This window comes from Mixophyes fleayi, chromosome 5, assembly GCF_038048845.1.
Source record: "Mixophyes fleayi isolate aMixFle1 chromosome 5, aMixFle1.hap1, whole genome shotgun sequence".
NCBI classification, from domain to species: Eukaryota; Metazoa; Chordata; class Amphibia; order Anura; family Limnodynastidae; genus Mixophyes; species Mixophyes fleayi.
Genome location: NC_134406.1, coordinates 271,771,444 through 271,796,402, shown reverse-complemented (window position 1 = coordinate 271,796,402; position 24,959 = coordinate 271,771,444). Strand labels below are relative to the sequence as shown.

General features: G+C 44.3%; 2 protein-coding genes across 3 annotated transcripts; both read right to left on the bottom strand.

Annotated features, from left to right (window-relative positions):
* Window positions 1-6,182: 6,182 nt before the first annotated feature.
* On the bottom strand, window positions 6,183-18,742 carry C5H1orf35 (chromosome 5 C1orf35 homolog). Its single transcript, XM_075214144.1, has 9 exons — window positions 18,643-18,742; window positions 16,916-17,023; window positions 15,878-16,028; window positions 14,965-15,010; window positions 12,466-12,548; window positions 12,022-12,094; window positions 11,516-11,595; window positions 10,786-10,899; window positions 6,183-7,022 (listed from the first exon to the last, which is right to left on the bottom strand). The coding sequence occupies exons 2-9, from the start codon at window positions 17,007-17,009 to the stop codon at window positions 6,731-6,733; spliced, it is 933 nt and encodes a 310-aa protein (XP_075070245.1). The 5' UTR covers window positions 17,010-17,023; window positions 18,643-18,742; the 3' UTR covers window positions 6,183-6,730.
* Window positions 18,743-20,048: 1,306 nt separating this feature from the next.
* MRPL55 (mitochondrial ribosomal protein L55) lies at window positions 20,049-24,896 on the bottom strand. 2 transcript variants are annotated; one of them, XM_075214141.1, is made up of 4 exons: window positions 24,790-24,896; window positions 22,001-22,108; window positions 21,257-21,458; window positions 20,049-20,277 (listed from the first exon to the last, which is right to left on the bottom strand). In XM_075214141.1, the coding sequence occupies exons 2-4, from the start codon at window positions 22,021-22,023 to the stop codon at window positions 20,125-20,127; spliced, it is 378 nt and encodes a 125-aa protein (XP_075070242.1). In that variant the 5' UTR covers window positions 22,024-22,108; window positions 24,790-24,896; the 3' UTR covers window positions 20,049-20,124. The 2 variants fall into 2 exon arrangements, with proteins under 2 accessions (XP_075070242.1, XP_075070243.1); XM_075214142.1 differs by having other exon boundaries at window positions 24,814-24,866.
* Window positions 24,897-24,959: the final 63 nt, after the last annotated feature.

Sequence of the window (24,959 nt, the reverse complement as noted above, 5' to 3'; positions counted from 1 at the left end):
ATTCCCATGTATCCTATAACTTTGGCTGCATCATGATGACATGTGACACATAAGAGCACTAAATATGTAATTCTCTAGCAGGTTTTGCAAAATAGCATAAAAACCAGGAGCCCTCAGACGTCATCACTAACATGACAGTAACTCCCGGTGTATTTCTGTTGTTTTACATCAGTGAGTTGAGTTCACTTTACAGAATAAGAATAAGAGCCGTGTACAATTATATCCAGCATATCAACAAGAGAATCAGTACTGTGCATTGTATAATTGTTTATTTGTTCTGATGCAGGACATATACTGCACATTACTCCCTTGATTCACAGCAAAAGAAGTAGTACTGTGTATCTGTTCATAAATACAGAATAGTGTATATCATACATCATATTATTATGTTCACACTATGATAACCACTGCCAGGACCCATGGTTACCCCCGGGCACAATGTACCCATCCCACACCCCTATCAATGAGCATTATTGTCTAAAGTGGCAGATAACAGCTACTTGCTGATTGGTCTCTTTGGCTCCTTGCACCTACACGTTATATTAGTAAATGAGACATAGTGACTATATATTAAACTGCCCTTATTGCAGCAATGTGTATGTAGCCGCAAATTGATTCTTTCTACATTTATCTATCACAAAATAAACAATTAGATCACATAGTTTTGATAATTATAATTAATATTTGCTCTCCATTTATGCAGCTCAGGCCGGGCCCCTTCCAAGAAAACATCATCACCCTTCCCATGCGATGTGATTGCAGAACGAACTGTCCGGCAGCCAACGCTGGGACCTGTAGTTCCACAACGGTGGGCGAGCCACAGGCTCTCTAACATTTTTCTAAAATACACTCAACCACTTGAACTCAAGTCTCTGGCTGGTGAGGGACACTGGGAACCAGAGCCGTAACTTAGAATTCTAGCGCTTGGGGCGAGAAAGACAAATGCCGCCACCCTAGCCCTCAATTTTAACCAAATTAACCTAAAATATTCCTAAATTGCGCCCCCCTTCAGCGTTGCGCCCTGGGCGGTCACCCCTGTAGCACAGCCCTAGTTAAGACCCTGCTGGGAACTATGACGGCTGCAGAGCTACAGGTTGTTTGAAGAAACAGCAGCCATGTAGTGTCAGGTCAGTTCGGGGGGTAAGGATAGTAAGTTCTTTAGTGGTGGGTGGTGGATGCCTGGGACACTCGGTGGCTCCCACACAATGCCAGCAGGACTGTAGGAAGGAGATGCATTACACAGCCATAGCTGACATCTATTCTTTTATAATGCACATTTTTCTTCCATCAGCCCAGTACAGTACATACAGACACACAACGAGGCCCTTGGTACTGATCTCTCGCCCTGTGTTTCCTCGTGGTGATCTCCCACCTCACTTGCATCCTGCTGAGACGAGACCTATTCATCTGGAGGTAACATCCCCCCCAGTTGTCGCCTCTGGGCCCCTCCCAGCCCCTCTCATTTCCAGCCTGACAATAGGATTAATTGCTGAAACATTTGACTGCTGAATTGCATTCTCCTTCTCCAGCCATGAATAGGGAAACGCCACTCATTGGGGGCTTTAATTGACCTTTCATAATGTTACAAAGACGGTGGACTCCCCATAAAATCAGCCCTGAACACAGGAGATGAATCAGACAGACAATGGGACCTCCTCAGAATCCTGTATTTATCACACAAGCTTGCTACACCCTGGAAGGTCTCAGGGCCCCTGCATAGACCCCCACAATGAGGGCCACCATAGGTTAACTAACGTCCAATCTCAGCCCACCTCATCTCCCTGCGTCTCGTCATATTAAATATTCAACTCTTTTCAGGGCATTTGTAAATTTTTAGGAGGCTGTTCCCATATGAAAATTGAAACATAAAAATAGGACTATGGACCCACTTTTCTGGGGGAAAATACTGTTCTATCTCTGTTATGTTTCTGCTCTAGTAATAATACAGTTATTTGTTTAAAAACTGATGCACAAATATTTATAAAAAAAAAAAGGTTACTACAACCCTTAGCGACCAGCACTTTGCTTCCATTGGAAACAGTAATAGAAAAATTAGACTCTTATGAGTTGCTGTGGGTTACATCATAAATCATAAATGTCACCTCTTTGTCACTCAGCGGATGTCATAACAATTCATTAGCGGTAATTGTGACCTGAGATTCAATGTGCCCCAGTTTCTGCAGGAAATCTCACTCTCATCATTCCCCCACATTGTGCGTAATCAGCATTGGATCCACCATGTCCCATGCATTGATTGGTTTTCTGCCAAGACACATGGGCTCAGTGAGCAAGATGGCGGTGTTCGCTGAGCAGCGGAGTTGGCACAGGCAGCGAGAGGAGTTGGGTGGCACGAGGGTGTTCGTTGAAAAGTACGAAGCCCGATGCAGAAGCAGCTCCGAAACCAGGTTATGTTGGCAGAATGAAATGACTGAAAGTAGATAAAGGGGTGCACGGACATTTAAACTCTGATAGCAACTGCAAAATTAATTAGGACTCTGTCCCTTAAGGTCATGCTGAATTAAACCCGTAAGTGAGGCTATGTTGAGTAGAATTTTAGGAACAAAATGGGAAAGTTTTAAAGAAATGTGCGGTTCTAAAGTGATCGGTTTCTGCCCCTCCGCGCACTTCTAGAAATTAGGGACCTCATTTAGAGTCGGACGTAAAGTCCATTTTAGGCGCATCTAACCAAAAAACACTACCACGCATCTGCAGAAAGCCACAAATCTGCCTGCATCTTGGACGCAATTAACACTTGCGACTCACTACCAGAGAATGGGAGGAACACGGATTTGTGAAGGCGTGACCATGTAAATACATCCTAGTCGCAGTGAGGCGCAGACGCAGCACACGTCAAAACAGGGCTAAAGCTGTGCGGCAGCAATTAGGTGGCGCAAGCTTTAACTAGCTGCAGGAACTGCTCACAGCTCGGTAAGGTACTAAGAGCGGGACGTAAATGGGGTTGCTTGCCACGTGTAATACCCCACCAAGCTGCGGCACACTCCCACTTTTACACTTCTTAAACGGACTTTGCGTCCGACTCTAAATGAGGTCCTAGATTTGAAGCTTAATGCATCCTGGGAGGAGCATCCAGATGCATTAGTACAGAACCAGTGTACATTTAGGGGCAGATTGAGTGCCCTCTGCCTATGAGAGCTGCCGAATGCTGTGTGCCTTATTGTAGTTTCACTGGTGGTGTATTTTATCTTACATAACTTTGACTTATTTGCAATGACACAGTGGCTGATCCACAAGTGGGGATCCCAGATGGGAACCTTCTGTCCCCTGTACGTCCTCACGTGACTGGAACAGCCTGGAGGGAGGGGGGGGTCATCTCCAGCGACACATTGACTTGGACAAAGCCTTTAGTTTTACAGCGTGCAGTTTCTATCCCTTCCTGTGTGACTCCCGGCCGACCACACATGGAGGCTGCGATTACCCACCCAATTACCACTTGTTACAAGCTGCTGAACAGACATATAAACCCGTTTCAAAACCGCCCTGTAAAGGTTTAGGCATCGTCCACTTCTAACCAAACTCCGTATATAAAAGATCATATAGGAGTGGCGCATTATAGGGTTAAATGCACATAATCTCCGTAATGGGTGTGCGAATAAAATTAGCCTCATTATTCAAGATGTAAAATACACAATTTATTGTGTCCCACAATATATTTACTGTAGTTTGAGAAATTAAATCCTGATTCTAAATCCTGGGTCACATTGCTTAACCCAGTGGACAAAATCAGCTAAAAGATATAATTCAGTGACAGGCGGCTGATCCTGCTCAGTCCAGCACTAAGCGCCACAATCAATGTCCAGTCTGGCTGCACACGTAGGTGTCCAATACTGGATAAATTGTGGCCAAAACAGTCTTTCATCGCGTCCGGAGCACAATGTACCAACATGTGCAATAATGGTCCGATCAATTTTGAACGGATTATTAATCGAGCGTTGTGGTAGTTTTGGGGCCAATATAGCTGTCGAGGACCTGTGTATTTAGCATCTAGGAGACAGACGGTCATTGTAACCGTTTATCAGCTAGTGGCGTCTTACCAGTAATTTGTTAGTTTCAGCAGGAATAGAAATATAGAATTTGACAGCAGATAAGAACCGTTTGGCCCATCTAGTCTGCCCATTTTATAACCTATGATAACCTCAAACCTTATTTGATCCTTAGTTCTTTGCAAGGATATCCTTATGTCTATCCCAAGCATGTTTACATTGCTGTACTGTATTATCCTCTACCACCTCTGATGGGAGGCTATTCCACTTATCCACTACCCTTTCTGTGAAGTAGTTTCCTCTGAACCTACTTCCCCCCAGTGTCAGTACATGTCCTCGTGTTCTAATACTTCTCTTCCCCCAGTGTCAGTACATGTCCTCGTGTTCTAGTACTTCTCTTCCCCTCAGTGTCAGTACATGTCCTCGTGTTCTAATACTTCTCTTCCCCCCAGTGTCAGTACATGTCCTCGTGTTCTAATACTTCTCTTCCTTTGTAGAATGTTTCCCAAGGTGCAGGAGCACCTTGTTATAACTCTGGATATATTTATCAAATGTTAATTCTTGATTTACCCAAGCACATCTTTTTTGTTTATGTTGGGGGACACACAGGGCCTTTCTAGGTAACGTTATTTATTTTTCCTACATTATATGGAAAAATAAAATGGAAATCATGATGCTGAAAATATTCACAGAAAGTGCTGCACATCCTGAGTTCTGTGGATTAATACCCTTGAAATGTCCTGAAATGCAGAGTATCCTTCATATATCATCATCATTTATTGTATATAGCGCCACTAATACCACAGCGCTGTACAGAGAACTCACTCACATCAGTCCCTGCCCCATTGGAGCTTAAAGTCTAAATTCCCTAATATAGACACACACAGACAGACAGAGAGGGAGAGACTAAGGTCAATATGATAGCAGCCAATTAACCTACCAGTATGTTTTTGGAGTGTGGGAGGAAACCGGAGCACCCAGAGGAAACCAACGCAAACACGGGGAGAATATACAAACTCCACACAGATAAGGCCATGGTCGGGAATCGAACTCATGACCTCAGTGCTGTGAGGCAGAAGTACTAACCACTAGGCCACTCTGGTGCCCACATATATCGTATTTAGAGTCAATGCTTTGACATAGGATGAGTTTAACAAGACCTCTCCTGCCCCTGCTATCTCCCACCCAACAGTCTGTAATAGAGTTACCCTGAACACTCCTGCCCCACACCCTCCCCATTCAGAACTACCCCCCTCAGCTGGGTGGGGGGCGGGGTGGGGGGCACTGGCTGGGGGGGGGGGGGAGATACCTGGACAAAGTGTTTCCATTACTTAATATTAAATCATCTTAAAAACCAGACTGTAAGCTTGTGGGCAGGGCCCTCTTACCTCTCTGTCTGTCTGTATTACACAGTATTGTTTAATTACTGTTTGTTCCCAACTGTAAAGCGCTTCGGAATTTTCTGGTGCTATATAAATATTCATCTTATTTTCCCCCATTTGTCGTTTCTCTGTTTATTGTAACCACGGAGGCATTGCTCTCTATGGATTAGATATGTCTGATTAATCCCTTTACCCAGAATCCTCTCCTGCATCACGATCATTATAAGAAATGAGAGCGAAATAAACAACTCGGAGCCGACAGATAAAAAGTTACTTATTTTTAGGGTTATTTACAAAAGATATAGCTGTACACAGAGAGGGACTAATATGCTGAGCAGTTAATATGTGGACAGAATTACATTTAGTTGTAAATAAAAAAAATGTGTTTATAAAGATGATGCTGCCACTAAATTAAAGAACACCTTGACCACATATGAAAAGGCATCTTTGGTTCGGTACAGTTCACAAGTGTACATGTAAGATTCTATTGCTGCAGAGCGCAATAGTGTGCGGCTCATTGCAACCTACCGTCCTCCGCTATCATTGTCCGTCTCAGGTGGCAAAAAGGGGCTGTCCCATGAAAACAGGGACATGAGTCCTCATGATCATGTGATGATGCACATGGAGATAATTTTTACTCCCTTAAATGACCCCACTTGTTACCCTGACTGAGGATGTGTCAGGTCACAAAATATTAATTTTAACCGACGCAGAACATATTCCGGGACCTATTTACCGTCTGTTTCCAGTCCAACAGTTAACTAACATGTATAACAAAAAACAAACAAAACAGCCGCACTTAGTAAAACATATTGATCCTTTTAATGCAGTTTTAATTTACAAGTTACGAGGAAAATAATATATATATATATATATATATATGGAAAATGAAAAACCCATGTATGCAAAATACATTAAAAACAGATTCAAAGAACAGACAAAAACAGTTTGGGGAAAACCCCCTCTGTGGAGGGCACCATATCTGTAAAAACTACCTCGCTGGGACCCTCACCTGCTGGGACAAATAAGAGGCCGCTGAAAGGGCTTCTAACAACACACAATACAATAAAAACTACAACAAAAGGAAGAGAAAATGAAACTAGGCCTCACAACGCACAAACTAGACAAAGCTCCAGATCTCCGGAATCAGCATTCAGGGTCTTCTATGTGTATATTACAATATATTGCTTAGTGATATCTGCATCCAACCTACAGCACATCTCTCACATGCACTACGTATAAACCATTGGTCCCTGAGACATGGGCTTAATACTGAAGGTTCCCCACGGTCAGGCCGACCACACATAGCCTTCTCCCCCAATTCACCCTGATGCGCCCTTTCCTTAATTAATCGTCAGAGTCCGTGTCGTGCCGCCGTTTGTCCCCACGGGGAGACTGTGACCTCCTCCTCCTGTGGGAGCGAGTGCGCTGTTCTCTGTCACGGCTCCGGCTGTCGGCCTCGGCGGGGGTCCGTGCCAGCCGGCGAGGGGAACTGTCGTTGGAAGAAAGGGTGTCAGGACGCTGTGTGCTCCGAGTCCTGGCCAAGTCTCCCTCCTCTGATGAATGGCTGTCAGCTCTGCCGGCTCCAGGGTGACGAGACGATGATGAATTACCTCTGGGGGAGCCCGTTCTTCTGCACCTTTCAATAGAAGAGAACAGGTCAGGCTGTCACGTTAAACACTGAGGCTTTTGTCAGCTGGGAGAGGAAAAAAACAAACAAAACGATGACAAAGGCTTTGGGGGAAAAGGGTAAAAGTGCAGGAATTTAGAACATGGTCCTGACCAATCGGGAGACAAAGACTTCCAGAGTTTTAGGACAGGTCTCACAAAGAAACTTTACAATAATGAAGAACTGCTTGTTAGACTATTCTCTGTCTTCTTCCAAGCATGATGTGTACAAACATGGATGTATGACCACCGCAACCTGGAGACGTGTCACAAGCACAAACATACCAAGCTCCGTAGTGTCCGTTCGTTCATCCCTTGTATTCACACGTTACACCCGGTGGATGGAGAACACTGTATCTGATCAGACACATTTATGAAAACTGATGCACAAGAAAAGTGTCCTGTAATCTACAGCGCTAGATTCTAACATTCATCCTGCTTAATATATTAACGGATATTTATATAGCAACGACATTACACAGCGCTGTACAAACACTAACCATTCACATCAGTCCCTGCCTCAATAGAGCTTAGAATCTACACACAAACACTTTAAGAGGAGAGCATCTGATGGACGCCCCAGAACGCAGGGCTGTGCACAGATGTATGGCAGCACGGTGGTAAGTTAGGGGTTAACAATAGGATGGTAGGTAACCGGGGAGGGTGTTATAATAATGCACAATGGAGCAGTCACCGATGATTGATGCAGGGATTCATGATTTTAATGACGGAGGGGACTTTACGGGGGCAGGGTGGTGATGAGGACAGGATGGAGATAGGAAAGGGATTTGGAGGGCAATGGATGGAGAAGGGCATTTAGTGGGCAGTGATGCAGAGGAGGGGGTGAGAGGGGACAGACAAATTGGAGAGAGAGATAGAGAATTATGTGGATAGAAGGAATGTAATTTGCCTGGTTTTAGGCTGGCTCCTAGATTCTAAAATATTTGTTGAGCCCTGTCCTATGGGAAATTGGTTCCTATGGGCCATTTGGACACGTTCACGATTCTCAGCCTCTTGGCTAAGATCGAAGGTAGTAATGTGCTAGCAGGGACTGTCAGCCTGAAGCCAAGCAGCAAGGGGGCGCTCACACTTCTTCTGCCCTGGCCTTATGGCTGGACTGGAACACTCATGTGTTCTATGTACAACACATATATTTATTTATACCCCTTATGTGCAGCACTTTCACCTTTTTTTATTTATTAATTTATATCTTTAGATTGAGGGGATGCAGAGGACGCTGATGGACCCTGCGTCCAAAGTTGTAGGGGGAGTGGTGTTACCGTGTTTGCTCTGAAATTCTATAAAAAGTTGCTTTGTGCATGCTGTCATTCTGTAAAAGTCTGTCCCACATCCAAAGTTATAGATAAATAAACAACGAAGACAGAAGGATTTGGTTGGCTGAAATAGAACTGTGCTAAATGCCCCTTAGTAATACCATAATGATCCTTTGCTTGGTGCATCCATACCGTACATACAGAGCACATAAACTAATACAGTATCGCTGAGTCAGCAAATGCAGCAATTGGAGGAAGTCCGTGTACAATACCCATTTATTACTTTCCTGTATATCACCAGATGCTTCTTACACCACGTGAGCTGAGACAGTCGGAACTTGTTGCTCAAAATTAATCATTTCCTCTTTTACTTACTAGAAAGTTAAGAAAAAGTTAACTCCTTCAGCACTAAACATGGTATCTGGTATAATGCACAGCGGTTACACTGCCTGTAACTGATCAGTACACTGTACAATAGCTCCATCTGGTGGCACATGCTGGAAGATGTAGGGACATAAATCTCTATATTATGGCAGTACAGACGGTATTCTAGTTACAGCCTTTTATTTTTGCATAGTACAAGGTGTTATACACTAGTGACAAGATCACAGCAGCTAAACACCAACTGTGCTGTCACTAACATTGTGCCAGAAGGTGCTCTAAGGCCTACACCCGTGCACAGAGCTCAAAAGGCGCATTTGTACAAAAAATATTATTTGGTGATAATATACTTTATTTAGGAAGCACCGAGTGGGAAGAATCGGAGGAGAAGCAATGTGAAAAAAGCATAAATACTACTTTAATATAAAGTAGGCCCTTTGGGTGACCATAGAAACGGGGGAGAAGGTTATTCTCCGTACTGGGGTGATCTATAGACCACCCAATCAGGAAGAAGAACTGGACAGGAACTTATTGCAGATCATCAATAAAATGGCTTTAAAAGGAGAGGTAATAATTGTGGGAGACTTCAGTCTTCCTGATGTGAACTTGGAGGAGTCTTCTGCAAGTTCCACTACAAGTAGAGACATTCTGAACTCCTTGCAAGGAGCATCCATCAAACAAATGGTGAGGGACCATCCAGTAGTATGCTTTGTGTGAGGAGGAGAATGAAGAGGGCGGAAGGGAGAGGAGGTTGGAGGTGTACAGCAGAGGGGTTCAGCTTTGTGTGAGGAGGAGAATGAAGAGGGCGGAAGGGAGAGGAGGTTGGAGGTGTACAGCAGAGGGGTTCAGCTTTGTGTGAGGAGGAGAATGAAGAGGGCGGGAGGGAGAGGAGGTTGGAGGTGTACAGCAGAGGGGTTCAGCTTTGTGTGAGGAGGAGAATGAAGAGGGCGGAAGGGAGAGGAGGTTAGAGGTGTACAGCAGAGGGGTTCAGCTTTGTGTGAGGAGGAGAATGAAGAGGGCGGAAGGGAGAGGAGGTTGGAGGTGTACAGCAGAGGGGTTCAGCTTTGTGTGAGGAGGAGAATGAAGAGGGCGGAAGGGAGAGGAGGTTGGAGGTGTCCAGCAGAGGGGTTCAGCTTTGTGTGAGGAGGAGAATGAAGAGGGCGGGAGGGAGAGGAGGTTGGAGGTGTACAGCAGAGGGGTTCAGCTTTGTGTGAGGAGGAGAATGAAGAGGGCGGGAGGGAGAGGAGATTGGAGGTGTACAGCAGAGGGGTTCAGCTTTGTGTGAGGAGGAGAATGAAGAGGGCGGGAGGGAGAGGAGGTTGGAGGTGTACAGCAGAGGGGTTCAGCTGAGGGATTTATAGATGAGGGTAAGAAGTTTGGACAGGACTGAGGGAGCCGGTGAAGAGACTGAGAGGAGGCAGAAAAAGAGCGATGAGAAAATGATGACTGGCAGCAGCATTAAGGATGGATTGGGGTGGTGAGAGATGGGAGCAGGGAGACCGGTGAGGAGGAGGATGCAACAGTCTGGACAAGAGAAGACAAGTGATTGGGTAATTGTACCAAATAGAGAAAGTATCCAGCCAACCACTGGAGACAGGGGAGGGATTTAATGAATGAATCCTTTACACAGACCGTACAGGTCGCCCTTTAGTTACTGACACATTTATAGTGGCTGACTGGAATGTCTGACACTTACCTGGTTCCAATCAGCCAACGAACACATATAAATTACAGGCATATAAAGATAAAGGGATACTACTGTTGAATCAGGATCCATAAAGATATGCCTAATATCCTTAGTGGTTTAGATACAATCTCTAGCAATGTGTATCTAACGTGACATTGATCTGAAGACTCTTCTGTTCAGTGGGAGAAGGATTTACATCCAGCCCCGAGAAGTGCGCCATCTGTCCGTCATCAGCAGGTTACACCCGTGCAGATCGCTTCGCACTATATGGTCAAGTGACGGAGGATTAAACGTTCTGTCCGCAGCCGGGGGGGGGGGATAGATTTACTAAGACTTCTCATTAGGGGAGAGAACTGCTCTCGGGGCTCAGTGTTACGTTGTGGTGACCTCACCTCTCTGCTTCGTCCAAGGAGGAATCTGCCCGGCGACGTTTCTCCTTCTTATGCTTCTTCTCTTTTTTCTTCTTCTTCTTTTTCTCTTTCTTGGCCCTTTTCTTGCTCTCTGACCTGTAAAACAGACACCGGCAGTGAGCGCGAGGCTCCGACGCGAGGGCTGGGCGGTCTACAATCCCTTCTCTCACCGCTGTGTCTAATAATAACACTGTACATTATAATAGTGTGAGCTGTTCATGGTCTATCACAGCCCGTGGGGGGACGTTTCTCAGGGATTAGCTGGTAGGATGATAACAATCCCATATCACTGCATTAAAAATGTTTCTTTTAGGATACAATATATGCAGGAAAGCCGACAGCGGTGCGGGGGCATGAGGCGGCGCGTGGGGTAAATAGCATATATACAGTTAGCAGCGGCGGGGGCAAGTGCGACTGTAGCGTAGGGTACGGAGGGCGGCAGCGACGTGTGGAACTACATTTCAACAGCGCTGATAGAAGGCAGTTCCACAGGGACTTTTTAGACAGTCCTTTAGTCCTCGCACTAATACACACCGGCGTCGTTACATAATTAGATATACAATATGTATTGATGAAAATGAAGGAGCTGTAATTACATTTTGATCCTTCTCCTCAGAGCAGATTGTTGCTGAATCTGCCTGAATTAAACGAATGTAGCATTAGATTGGTCAGAAACGGAGATGAGGCAGCGATGTTATAGACCTATAATCACCTAGTCGTCTTCTCTTCCTCTGCTGTATCCGGCTTACTCTTCTCATCGGGTACATCCGTCCGTTCTCCGGTTTTCTGGTGCTGTGTAATTTGGATGAGATACATTTTTATTTATCAGATCTTCTGTGACTTTGCGTCAGCTCCCTGGGTCACACAACCGCCCCAATCTCTAAATGACATTTACAATTTCTTCTTAGTAAAAGGAAATCCACAGAAATCCACTTTAAACATAAGGGAATGAATTCACAAATCCTTTTCCGGTATGAGAACTGGCGGAGACAGGCGGAGCTGTATACAGCAGCCAATCAGATTTCATTTTCCGAACTGTGCAAGAAAAATAACGGAATCCGATTGGCTACAACACTCAACATCACTTATTTCTTCTGCATTTCAGAAAGTACCCCATGGTATTACGCTGAATAATATGCAGCCCTCTTACCTGAACTTACAAGTACAGGTATAAATAGTAGAACATATCTGGGAAAAGTACAAATAAATAAAACTTACAGTAAAGATGGAGAAACCCATCTTCGTAGCCTCCTTGTCTTCTTTGGAAAGTGTCAGACGTGTGCCAGAAACACTGCGGGAATAATGACCAGTGATTAAATAAATCCACAATAACTATATGTGTTGTATCTAAACGAGGGGGACGTTAAATCACTTGTGTCGGAACCTTCACATCACTCTATAACAAGGGGTAACAGACAGCACCGAGTACGTAGGTCTATGTAACTGACTTGCAGTCTCTTAAGTAACAGAAATATAAAGACTGGACGATTACAACACAAACAGTGAAAGGGACACAATACATAAAACAAACAGTTACTGGGGTCTATATAATGGACAGTGAGCTGTGGCGCTAGTGGTCCAGGCCCAACACATTTTAACACCATGCTTATATATATGATAATTACAAATTTTAAGTTTAGGTGTCTAAATATTAAACATTACCTGGAGCTTCCCAGGCCAAGAACTCGGTCCACGTTCCTTTCATCTCTCTCCGATCCTTCCCGCTTACAGGCTTCAGCAAACTCCTAATAACACACAGGAAGTAACTAGAGTAGAACTATTATATATATTATATAAGAGCTATACATAACTACTGTATATTATATAACAGCTATACATAACTGCTGAGCTGTTCTTTATCTGTGGAAAACTGTATTATTCCTACCCTGCACAGATGTTCCTATAACCTGATACAACCTCAGGTATCTCACAGTGGATTTACAATTAATAAACAGCCAACTGCAAACTATTATCAGACATTTCACACTCCGAAATGATGTCTGTCACTTACAGACAGGGGGTCTGATTCATTAAGGAAATGAAAGTAAAAAAATGAGTAACTTTACACCATGGCAAAACCATGTTACAATGCAAGGGATAAAATTAGTTTATTATTTTGCACCCAAGATAAAAACTGGCTGTATTTTCATGTAACACATATATACGTGATAGCTTCATTTGTACACTGACATTTAAAGTTGATCTAGGACATGCCCTACCCCAACTATAAATCTGTCCTCACATTTTAAATTTACCTCCCCCTCCAATACAACATGGTTTTGCCAAAGTGCAAAGTTACTCCTTTTTTTTATGCTTTACTTTCCTTAATGAATCAGGCCCAGGAAGACTAACCTGCACAGGAAAAAAATAAAATCTCCCCACGGAACTCATCTCTCACACGGAACACGCAAAAAGAACATAGAGAAACATGTCATTTCTTAAGGTGCGTTTGACTGGGGACCCATATTGTATTCAGTCTCCCAATCCTGCTTGCCCAACGGTTTGGAAGTGGCCAATCAGATCTGGCCGCAGCAGCAGACGGGTGAGGGTGACAGGGACCTGTGCACTCAGAGTTTCTTTTGAGTTTTAATTGAACTGACAGAATACTGGAGAATGACATATATTGGAAATCCTATATATTGAGGGACGTAAATAAATATATGTGCCATATTTTGCGTAAAATCGCTCTGTGCACGCCTAGAAGTGGACTACGCGCCAGTGAGCACAGAAACGGTCAATTCATCTTCAAGCACAAAGGACCCTTACTACAGCCTAAGGTTTTAGTGGCAGAACAGGGAGGGGACTGGGCGTATGCACATAGTCAGTGTACAGTAATGGCTCGCCAAGCTGGAGCGCAGACAGCAACGTTTGATTCAAGCTATGGGCATCTCTAAGTTACGTGTTTTCTGTCGCATCTCTTGCACCAGCTACAGGTCAGGTGTAAGAGCAGATAGTAATGACGGCTGTGTATACAGCTAGAACATGTGTCTGCAAACAGCAGTAACTATAAAAATGTTTTTTTTTTACGTACAGTACATTAATAACATTTTAATAAATGTATTTTATGGAAGAAAACAAAATGAAAAATAAAAAAGCATTTTATTATTTTTTAATGCTTTGTTATTAATGACTATATTATGTGCAGGTGACAATAAATAATTTTTTTTGTTTTGTGACTTTATATTCCACATATGTGTTGGACGTATACTGCAGTGTGATGTCCGTTAGAGCAGAGCGGACCTAGACCCGTATTAATCACCAGACATATCTTTATATCCACTCCCTGTTGTATACAGACGCGTATGCCTGATTTATGTGAAAACCCCCCCACAATATGTTCGCTTTGCGTTTCTTAATGGATCAGGCTCTATGTATCCCCCTTATTGCTGAATAATGTATGTCTGTCTGTCTGTAAGATGCTTTACACTCTTCTCCCCGTACTATTTCATCAAAGCCACCAAGACTATAAAATGACACTGAAATTTAAGGAAAGGATTGGCAAGAGTTCCATATGCATTAGGATTACAGAAAGCATTTACAAACTGCTCTACAAGTGGTACTTTGTCCCCACCCGATTTATCCAGAATATTCAAAATCTTGCTGGAGAAACTGTGGGCAGGATGGGTCTGTCCTTCACATACGGTGAGCCTTTTGTGAGTACCTGGTGAAACATCCACGCCCTGATATGGAATATCACGAATCTGACGCTTCCAGACTGCCCCTCTTGTAGTCTCCCATATACCTATAAACACATACCTTGCTTTTTTTCTATACCTCTCCTCACCCCCTACTTTTATTGCAAAAAAAGTTTAATATATTTAAAAAAAGAATGACACCGAGAGACTTTCAGGACAGACGGATAAGAATTCCAGGTCTCCTGCCGCCCACATTGCTCATGAATGAGCATTTGACCACGAGACGCACTGTATTCCAACCTTGGCAGTAATGTGGTGATGGACATCACGTGACTGATGAGTGACAGAATTCTGCAGCACAGACCTGGCTGGATGATGCAGCAGGAACTTCTAAATGATTTTTTAATAACACTACATTATGCTGAAACAGAACAACCCCGTGAGCTTTAATCCGGGAAACTCAGAAAGGACATTTCTGTATTCCAGGAACAAGTAATCATTATAGAACGAGGCGGCCATTTCTTACCTCTTTGCTGATCCCTTTGGGCTGTCGTGTCACACTCTTGTAGCCTCTAAAAGAAAACACACCACAATATGAGTATTATCCTGTATGATCACCAGAGAATTGCAGCATAGTTATAGTCAGAATATGTAGTAATTCCGCGGTTCTACACAGGAAATTCTCCCCCCTCCACAGCGGCTCCTATTGCTCTGTATTCTGTCCTGCTCATGCTGCTGTGATTGTGTCTGCAGCCCCACCGTCAGCAGCCGCCGATCGATGTCCATTAACAACAACATAGTTTTAGCTGGTTCCACTAGCTGTCAGTAACAATACTCACATTGAGGTCATCGTCAGCAACTATACTCACAGCGCGGTCATCATCAGCAACAATACTCACAGCGCGGTCAACATCAGCAACTATACTCACAGCGCGGTCAACATCAGCAACTATACTCACAGCGCGGTCAACATCAGCAACTATACTCACAGTGCGGTCAACATCAGCAACAATACTCACAGCGCGGTCATCATCAGCAACAATACTCACAGCGCGGTCATCATCAGCAACAATACTCACAGCGCGGTCATCATCAGCAACAGTACTCACAGCGCGGTCATCATCAGCAACAGTACTCACAGCGCGGTCAACGTCAACAACAATACTCACAGCGTGGTCATCATCAGCAACAGTACTCACAGCGCGGTCAACGTCAGCAACAATACTCACAGCGCGGTCAACGTCAGCAACAATACTCACAGCACGGTCAACGTCAGCAACAATACTCACAGCACGGTCAACGTCAGCAACAATACTCACAGCGCGGTCAACGTCAGCAACAATACTCACAGCGCGGTCAACGTCAGCAACAATACTCACAGCGCGGTCAACGTCAGCAACAATACTCACAGCGCGGTCAACGTCAGCAACAATACTCACAGCGCGGTCATCATGGCTTTCTCTTCTGCTTCTCGCACTGCCGCCAGCTCCTGGTCTCTGCTTAGCTTCTCCCCGCCAGACTTTTCCTTTGTGTACCAAGTCAGGTCTCTTCCCTTCTGCCACCTTCCAACTGGAGCCATGAGTGAGTTTCCTGCACCAACAGACAGGTACTAGAATTATTATCTCATCTCCTACAGTAGAGAGAGATGGACTGTGCGGCTCCCATGATGTATACTAGTAACATTTTATTTCTTCAGCTGGTAGGACGGGTGACCTCACCCTCAGCTTACAATTGTTTGATCGAGAAACCCATCTAGGGAGAGATAACTAACTCACCCAAAATTTCCCAGGAAACAATGCACGGAGAGAGCATTAACATATAGCAAAGGATGTGTATTACTGGGTATTACGGGGCTGAATCACATACATGAGATAACTGGAGTGTATAATCCCATTTATGTCCCCCACGCGCTCTCTCGCTCCTCAGCAGGACAGAGGTGCTGCTCTAACAGAGCAGGTAGCGATTGAGTAACGCTGCACATTTTGCTCGCACCTCTCAAAAATGAATGAGATTTCTGCAAAAAAAATCCATGCGAGACCGTTCCGGAGACACCTCGAGCAGATTTTTTCTCAATTGAATCTGCCCCTAAGACTGGTGTTAAACGTGATGGTAATATAAGATTAGCCATAAATGTAGCATGCACCCCTCTGCTCTTTGTATAGCCCATTATCTGTTTTCTATGAATGCCATGTAAATAAACAGTCCTTTTAGCCTATGGATCATCTATAATTAGTACTCTGCTCACTGAGGGGGTGAATAATGAGTCTTAGCAGTCGGTGTAAGCCCACCAATATCACACAAATCTCTCAGTGCATAAATATATTGTAACTAGGCGGATAAGCCTATACTGATCCCGTCATTGATCCGTTCCAATAATTACTGGATGGCTGCAAAATGGGTAACAATTGCTCCAACAAGAAAGTCCGCCATCTATTGGCCACACGTAAATATAGACCAAAGATTTCCTGTCTCCTTACCCAGGTAATTTTCACGTTGTTTGTCAGTCTTCACATCTTCCCAGTTAAATTGGTCTTGTCCCCCTCGGACGCCCCCTCTGGATGAGCCAAACATTGTGAGCGATGGGGCTGTAAGAGACAGTGAAAAAAACGCTTCAAATACTATGTTTCATATGCAACCGTTTTATACACAACTGGGCTCAGTGTATAAACCACAACACAAATGACATGAAGGAATCAGCACTGACATACAACTTTGGTACATTGTAACAACCTAATTAAAGTACATATGTATCTTCTAATTCTTCCACATTGATTGCCAACTCCATATATAACACATATAATATGTGTTATATTGTACAGGAGTGACATCGCTGCTCATTATATATTATTATAATTTATTTGTTAGGCGTCACATGGTTTCCGCAGCGCCGCACACAGTACAAACAGTAGACTATACAGGGTGAAACCATACAGAACAATAAACAACAAGTACCAATACTTCAGAAACTCCGGGCAGGCTACGGCGGAGCAGAAGAATGGGTGAGGAGACAGGAGGGGAGGGGGCCCTGCTCATACGAGCTTACATCCTAAAGGAGGGTAAACAGAACAGACACAAGAGGAGCCAGTTGAGGGAATGGGAGAGAGGGGAGAATGAGTGGAGGAGATGGGGGTTAAGTGGATGGTTGGTAGGCTTTGAGGAAGAGGTGAGTTTTGAGTGCACGTTTGAAGGAGCACAGAGTAGGAGAGAGACGGATGGAACGAGGGAGGTCGTTCCAGAGAAGGGGGCCGCACGGGAAAAGTCTTGGATTCTGGAGTGGGAAGAGGTGATAAGGGTGGAGGAGAGGCGGCGGTCGTTGGGCGAGCGCAGGGAGCGGACAGGAGTGTGAATGGAGAGGAGGCTAGTGATATAGGGGGCAGTGGACTGGGAGAGAGCTTTGTAAGTGGCGGTGAGGAGCTTGAAAAGGATTCTGTAGGGGAAGGGAAGCCAGTGTAAGGCAAGGCAGAGAGGGGAGGCAGAGGAGGAGCGACGTGAGAGGAAGATGAGTCTTGCGGCCACATTGAGTATAGAGCGGAGGGGGGAGAGATGGGAGTGGGGGAGGCCAGTACGGAGGAGGTTACAATAATCCAGGCGGGAGATGATGACTGTGTGGATGATAGTTTTGGTGGCATCCTGAGAGAGAAAGGGACGGATGCGGGTGATGTTGCGTAGATGGAATCGACAGGTTTGGTCAAGGGAATGAATATGTGTATATATATTGTACAGGAGTGACATTACTGCCCCTCTATGACCACGCTGAGTATTGTTGCCGAATTAATGGATTATTCTGGGTTCAATAAACAGTGTATAGATAATTCTAGGTCAAATTACATTAAATAAGTGTATTACTCTGACTTTGACAGTATATATTATTCTGGAGTTTCACATGTAGTGTATTGATATATTAGCCTTGGTTTGATATACACTATATAGAAATGGATTTTATATACCAGATATACATATTAATTCATATACATTATTATAACAACCTAACTCGTTTTCAATGTTATATTATTATTTCTGCTTTTCCCATGTATTTTCCAGTCGCAATAAAACTTGTCTGTATTAGTTCGTGTATTTCATTTAATTGCAGCCAGTGATTCAGCCTCCAGGACATGGGGAATAAGTGGGAACCCCAGATAGCACAGGATGACCCCACAGAGACCTCTGTCCAGTTATATCCTGAGCCCCCGCACAGACCCCCTACCTGGCCGACCCTCCTCTCACCACACACCGATCACTCAGTCAGATTTCCCGGACGGAAGACAGCAGGACACACTCACTTCCGGGTGCGAGGCGAGGGCCGGGTCACGTGACCGGCGGCGGTGCGGCCGCGTCCATCTTGGTTATGGGCAGGGGGCTGAGATGTGGAGAATATTATCAGTGAGGAAAACCTCGGTGATCCGTCAATTTAATTTAGAATTACTGGGACAGGACAGACAGTATCAGGTCCCCTACTGAGAAACATAAAGTATCGGGAAATATCACAATGGTGTAAGCTGGGCTCTAGGGCAGACCTGGCCAAACCCTCCTGGTGTTCTGAAACTACAAGTCCCAGCATGCTTTGCCAGTAGATGGGCATCAGTACATGCTGGGACTTTTAGTTTGTCAACAACTATAGAGTCCTACTCTAGGGCATGTAAGGGTGATAAACATCAAAAAAGGGGCGAGCCCAAAAAAGTTTTGAGAACGTCTGGTTTAGGGTGATGCATAGAGCAGAAGCGATATTATATAATAGGTTAATATATTTAGAGATATGATAAAGAACAAACCTACACACAGTGGATGTGACTATATTGTACATCTACCCAATATATGAGGACTGCATCAATCTCTGAGCAACCATTGACATCACTGAGGCACTTAGCCCAGAAATGGCCGCCTCCGCTGTGTCCATTTTGACCATGCACTACTATCTGGCATTTTACATGTGGCTCTATGTGGGGGTGGAGAAGGAGTCTCTGGTTACATTTACAGTGGGTGTTACTGATCTACTCCCACAGATATTTTTAGAGATTTCCACAAAAGACAGTAATTCTCATTAAATCACTTTTAACCACATAAATGTGTTCTTTTTGTATAAATGAAATGTATGTGGGGGAAGATGTATTAATATTAATACATAAACTCTCCTGCGCCCAGTCCTCAGTAGCGGCTTGCTGCAGTCACTGATACGGCATGTACCCCTTGTGGTTGCTATGCACGATGCTGCTTAGCAACCAACATACATTCATTTTCTGCACCACACTGCCCCCTCTGTATGGATTGGGGCATCCCAGCATTCCTTCTTCTGTGGCATCTTCATAAAGTAAGTGTGCATCTCCACACAGTGTGACATTTTGCTTAATTTGCTATGGACGCTCCTGCATAGCAACCACAGACAGACAGTTTCCCCTATGGCAGTGAGGAAGACAATGTCAAAGATAAAGAATTAGGATGCAAATGCAACACAAAACATTTTGATTGAGCACCCCATTATATAAGGGGATACTGACTTGGCAAATACAAAACTCATGATAATATAGTTAGTGTCCACATGGTTTGGTCTAGCCTGGAATAACATCATCCAGTCGTCAGTAATTGCGTGTGGGTTAATCATACAAAATCCATGTCATTGTGAATAGAAAAAGTTTATTAATTATTCCCTGTTGTAAATTACATTAATGTACAGAACATTTTGCAAAAAGTTTTATTTTTTCTTCCAAAATTTACTATATTGATCCAAATTCAAATCATCATAGAGCTCCTTCTCCTTGGTGGCGCTGCCCTTTTTGGGCTGGTTCCTCAGTCGTAGCCGGGCCTTCCGCTGCTCCTCCGATAGCGTGGTGATGTCTAAGGGCATCTGGTGAGAGGACACAGATACAGATCGGGCGTTATTGACCATCTATGGGTAAGATGTACAACTGCTCTATTGAGGGCTGGAATCCATCCACAGGTTTCAGTAATTAGGAGGTGATCATTAATGACGCCATTTTTAGGGGGCACAGGGGTCACCCTTCAGTGACCTCCATGTTACCTAAGGGGCAGAGCTCTCAACACCGGAGGACATAATCCGTCTCTATCACTTCCATATGATTGAGTCGAGTAAGGTCAACGGTGAGGAACTGGCTTTGCGATTTAGGTAACACGGGGTCACAGGGTGATCTGGGGCTCTATTTTATATACATGAGAAGTAGAATTAATTAAGAATGATTGTCCACCCCTATTAGCTGCTAAATAAATAATATAGTTCAGTATAAGTGAACCCTGAAATCTGGTTCTATTTTTGGCTCTGTATAGATGGACAGATCTGTTCTAGAATCCCCTGATGGATGGATGGATATATAAACAAGTCATCACCATTCTATATATATACAAGCAATGTGATACATGATATACTGATGATGGCAAGAGCATAAAACCCAATGGATCTACAGATAACTGCAGAAAAAGCTGCGTGGTCCATACAAACCAACCAGATTCTTTAATTGGATGCTTAACGCCACCTTTTCTAAACAGTTACATATAAAAAGTTTTAATAATAGTCCCTCATTTTTATAATGAATTTACCAGTTAAATCCTGAAATATATTTTTTCCAATATCTGGAACTCACAGTGCTGGTGTGAATTAAGTTAACATCTCTCTAATCAATATCTGAGCATTAGCTGAACAAAATGTGGAAAATAAAACACAGTGCATGTTTATTTAACTATCTGTAGGGGACTGATGACCTTTAATCACTAGAAATGAGAAAAAAAATTATTCAACAGAAGATACACATAACACAGTGGTTAACTGGAGCAGCGCTCATGTGAAGAGTGAAATATTAGGCGCCTCTTACAGTCAGAATCCTGCGGGGCTCCTTGTATTGGATGGTGATGGTTGAGCCGTCAGGTTGTATCAGCAGGACGGGATATGTTCTCAGATAAGACTTCCTGCCGGATCGCCCAATGCTGGCTCTGTGTGAGCTCTGCAGCCCGGCTGATGTGTGTAGCTGCTGGACGGCAGGAAGTAAACTCCGCGGTGTGATGCTCTGCAGAGAACTGAAATAGACAGAAGGGGATATAGGTACAGACTGTGCCTTCACCAAATAACAAATAATTTATGGGGCGACCGGAGTCAGAGCCCACTGTATTAATACCTAAAGAAAAAAACTCCTGACCATATAGTATATTTCAGATCAGGATCAACAGTCACACACTGAAATGCTCCTGAACGAAAAGTAACACTACGAGTGGTAACAGGGTCATAGGGAACTATGTTTTTTATTTTCAGACCTGTTTTCATGCAATAGTATTAGATGATACAATGCACAAACTTGATGCCTGGAGGTATAAGGTCTAAGGGCTAGATTTACTAAGCTGCGGCTTTGAAAAAGTGGGGATGTTGCCTATAGCAACCAATCAGATTCTAGCTGTCATTTTGTAGAAGGTACTAAATAAATGAAGGCTAGAATCTGATTGGTTGCTATAGGCAACATCCCCACTTTTTCAAATCCGCAGCTTAGTAAATCTAGCCCTAAATGTCTGATGTTGAACTAAATAAATTTATTGAAACAATCACAGATCACTGTAACGCAAGTTACCGGAGGACTGTGTTCAAGGCCATGACGGTCCTCACAAGAGCCCCTGGGGTCTTTGTCAGCAGATCTGTCACTGGTTAAATGCAGACAGCCCCCCAAACATCACAAGACCTGGAATAGAGAAAAGAAGAATTCAAAGCTGCATTGTGTGTTTCTAAGGCGTTCACCATTCTAAATATTTATTGTACTCCCAATCATAGTACTTGAGACACCCACCGGTCCCGATGATGTACAAGTGATGGGACCCTGCCATACAGCATGAATGGTGGCAATCCTTATCAAAGTACTATTAGTGGGAATAGAGGGGACTCCCCCCTCCTCTATGGGGTGCCAGGGAAAAATCAGCAATGTTTCAGGTACCGCACATCCCATGGAGCCTCCTCGCCAAGGATCCATAGAATTTGCCAGCAGATGATAACTGCTTGCCCTATCTACTCCTTAGTAAGGACATCCTTATGTCTATCGCATTCATGTTTAAGTTGCTCTACTGTATTAGCCTCTACCACCTCTGATGGGAGGTTATTCCACTTATCCACTACCCTTTCTGTGAAGGAGTTTTTCCTCACATTTCCTCTGAACCTACTTCCCCCCAGTGTCAGTACATGTCCTCGTGTTCTAATACTTCTCTTCCTCCCAGTGTCAGTACATGTCCTCGTGTTCTAATACTTCTCCTCCCCCCAGTGTCAGTACATGTCCTCGTGTTCTAATACTTCTCTTCCCCCCAGTGTCAGTACATGTCCTCGTGTTCTAATACTTCTCTTCCCCCCAGTGTCAGTACATGTCCTCATGTTCTATTACTTCTCTTCCCCCCAGTGTCAGTACATGTCCTTGTGTTCTAATACTTCTCTTCCCCCCAGTGTCAGTACATGTCCTCGTGTTCTAATACTTCTCTTCCCCCCAGTGTCAGTTCATGTCCTCGTGTTCTAATACTTCTCTTCCCCCCAGTGTCAGTACATGTCCTCGTGTTCTAATACTTCTCTTCCCCCCAGTGTCAGTACATGTCCTCGTGTTCTAATACTTCTCTTCCCCCCAGTGTCAGTACATGTCCTCGTGTTCTAATACTTCTCTTCCCTCCAGTGTCAGTACATGTCCTCGTGTTCTAATACTTCTCTTCCCCCCAGTGTCAGTACATGTCCTCATGTTCTAATACTACTCTTCCTCCCAGTGTCAGTGCATGTCCTCGTGTTCTAATACTTCTCCTCCCGCCAGTGTCAGTACATGTCCTCGTGTTCTAATACTTCTCTTCCCCCCAGTGTCAGTACATGTCCTCATGTTCTAATACTTCTCTTCCCCTCAGTGTCAGTGCATGTCCTCGTGTTCTAATACTTCTCTTCCCCTCAGTGTCAGTGCATGTCCTCGTGTTCTAATACTTCTCTTCCCCCCCAGTGTCAGTACATGTCCTCGTGTTCTAATACTTCTCTTCCCCCCAGTGTCAGTACATGTCCTCGTGTTCTAATACTTCTCTTCCCCCCCAGTGTCAGTACATGTCCTCGTGTTCTAATACTTCTCTTCCCCCCAGTGTCAGTACATGTCCTCGTGTTCTAATACTACTCTTCCCCCCAGTGTCAGTACATGTCCTCGTGTTCTAATACTTCTCTTCCCCCCAGTGTCAGTACATGTCCTCGTGTTCTAATACTTCTCTTCCCCTCAGTGTCAGTGCATGTCCTCGTGTTCTAATACTTCTCTTCCCCCCAGTGTCAGTACATGTCCTCGTGTTCTAATACTTCTCTTCCCCTCAGTGTCAGTACATGTCCTCGTGTTCTAATACTTCTCTTCCCTGCAGTGTCAGTACATGTCCTCGTGTTCTAATACTTCTCTTCCCCCCAGTGTCAGTACATGTCCTCGTGTTCTAATACTTCTCTTCCCCCCAGTGTCAGTACATGTCCTCGTGTTCTAATACTTCTCTTCCCCCCAGTGTCAGTACATGTCCTCGTGTTCTAATACTTCTCTTCCCCTCAGTGTCAGTGCATGTCCTCGTGTTCTAATACTTCTCCTCCCCCCAGTGTCAGTACATGTCCTCGTGTTCTAATACTTCTCTTCCCCCCAGTGTCAGTGCATGTCCTCGTGTTCTAATACTTCTCTTCCCCCCAGTGTCAGTACATGTCCTCGTGTTCTAATACTTCTCTTCCCCTCAGTGTCAGTACATGTCCTCGTGTTCTAATACTTCTCTTCCCCCCAGTGTCAGTACATGTCCTCGTGTTCTAATACTTCTCTTCCCCCCAGTGTCAGTACATGTCCTCGTGTTCTAATACTTCTCTTCCTTTGTAGAATGTTTCCCACCTGCACCTTGTTATAACCCTGGATATATCAGAAAGTTTCTATCATGTCCCCCGTTCGATTCTCTGCCCCAAACTATACATATTAAGATCTTTTAGACTTTACGGGTAAGTTTTGTGCTGTAGGCCATGCACCATTATAGCTGCCCTTCTTTGTACAGTCTGTAATGTATTTATATCCTTCAGGAGATACGGCCTCTAGAACTGAACACAGTATCTAGATGAGGCCCTAACAATGACCTATACAGTGTAAAAGGATTCACCTGAGAATAAGCAGCTACAAATCATTGTTTATTTTTAAGGGACCACAAAACTCTGCAGGACCGGGGAGGGGATGGCGGGGAGGTGACAGCGGCTGCAGACTTGTAGTACTAGAACAGCAAGAGAGCCAAGGATGAAGGGGACATGCTGGAACTTGTAGTTCCACACCAGTAGTAAAGCCGAAGCAGTGCATGCTGGGACCAGTGTAGAAGACGTGAGACACAGACAGACCCTAGTGACACAGAACACACTGACCTGGTGACAATATACAGAACACACCGCTATGAAAGTCACACTGCTGTAGGCAGATCCATCATCATCAGTGCGCCAACCTACGTCATCACCGTGAGTCACCACATGAAACGCTGGAGATAAGAATATAAACTCTAGTGCTGGAGGACAGTGTCTGAAGTACTGGGCGCCGG

Excerpts from the sequence above, each read along its gene's own strand:
- C5H1orf35 (XM_075214144.1), bottom strand. The coding sequence starts at position 17,009 with ATGTTTGGCTCATCCAGAGGGGGCGTCCGAGGGGGACAAGACCAATTT. Across the intron at positions 16,029-16,915 it reads ACAACGTGAAAATTACCTGG|GAAACTCACTCATGGCTCCA; the intron begins GTAAGGAGACAG and ends CTGTTGGTGCAG. Across the intron at positions 12,095-12,465 it reads CTTGGCCTGGGAAGCTCCAG|TGTTTCTGGCACACGTCTGA; the intron begins GTAATGTTTAAT and ends TTATTCCCGCAG.
- MRPL55 (XM_075214141.1), bottom strand. The coding sequence starts at position 22,023 with ATGGCCTTGAACACAGTCCTCCG. Across the intron at positions 21,459-22,000 it reads GCCTTGAACACAGTCCTCCG|TTCTCTGCAGAGCATCACAC; the intron begins GTAACTTGCGTT and ends TGTCTATTTCAG. Across the intron at positions 20,278-21,256 it reads AGCCCCGCAGGATTCTGACT|ATGCCCTTAGACATCACCAC; the intron begins GTAAGAGGCGCC and ends TCCTCTCACCAG.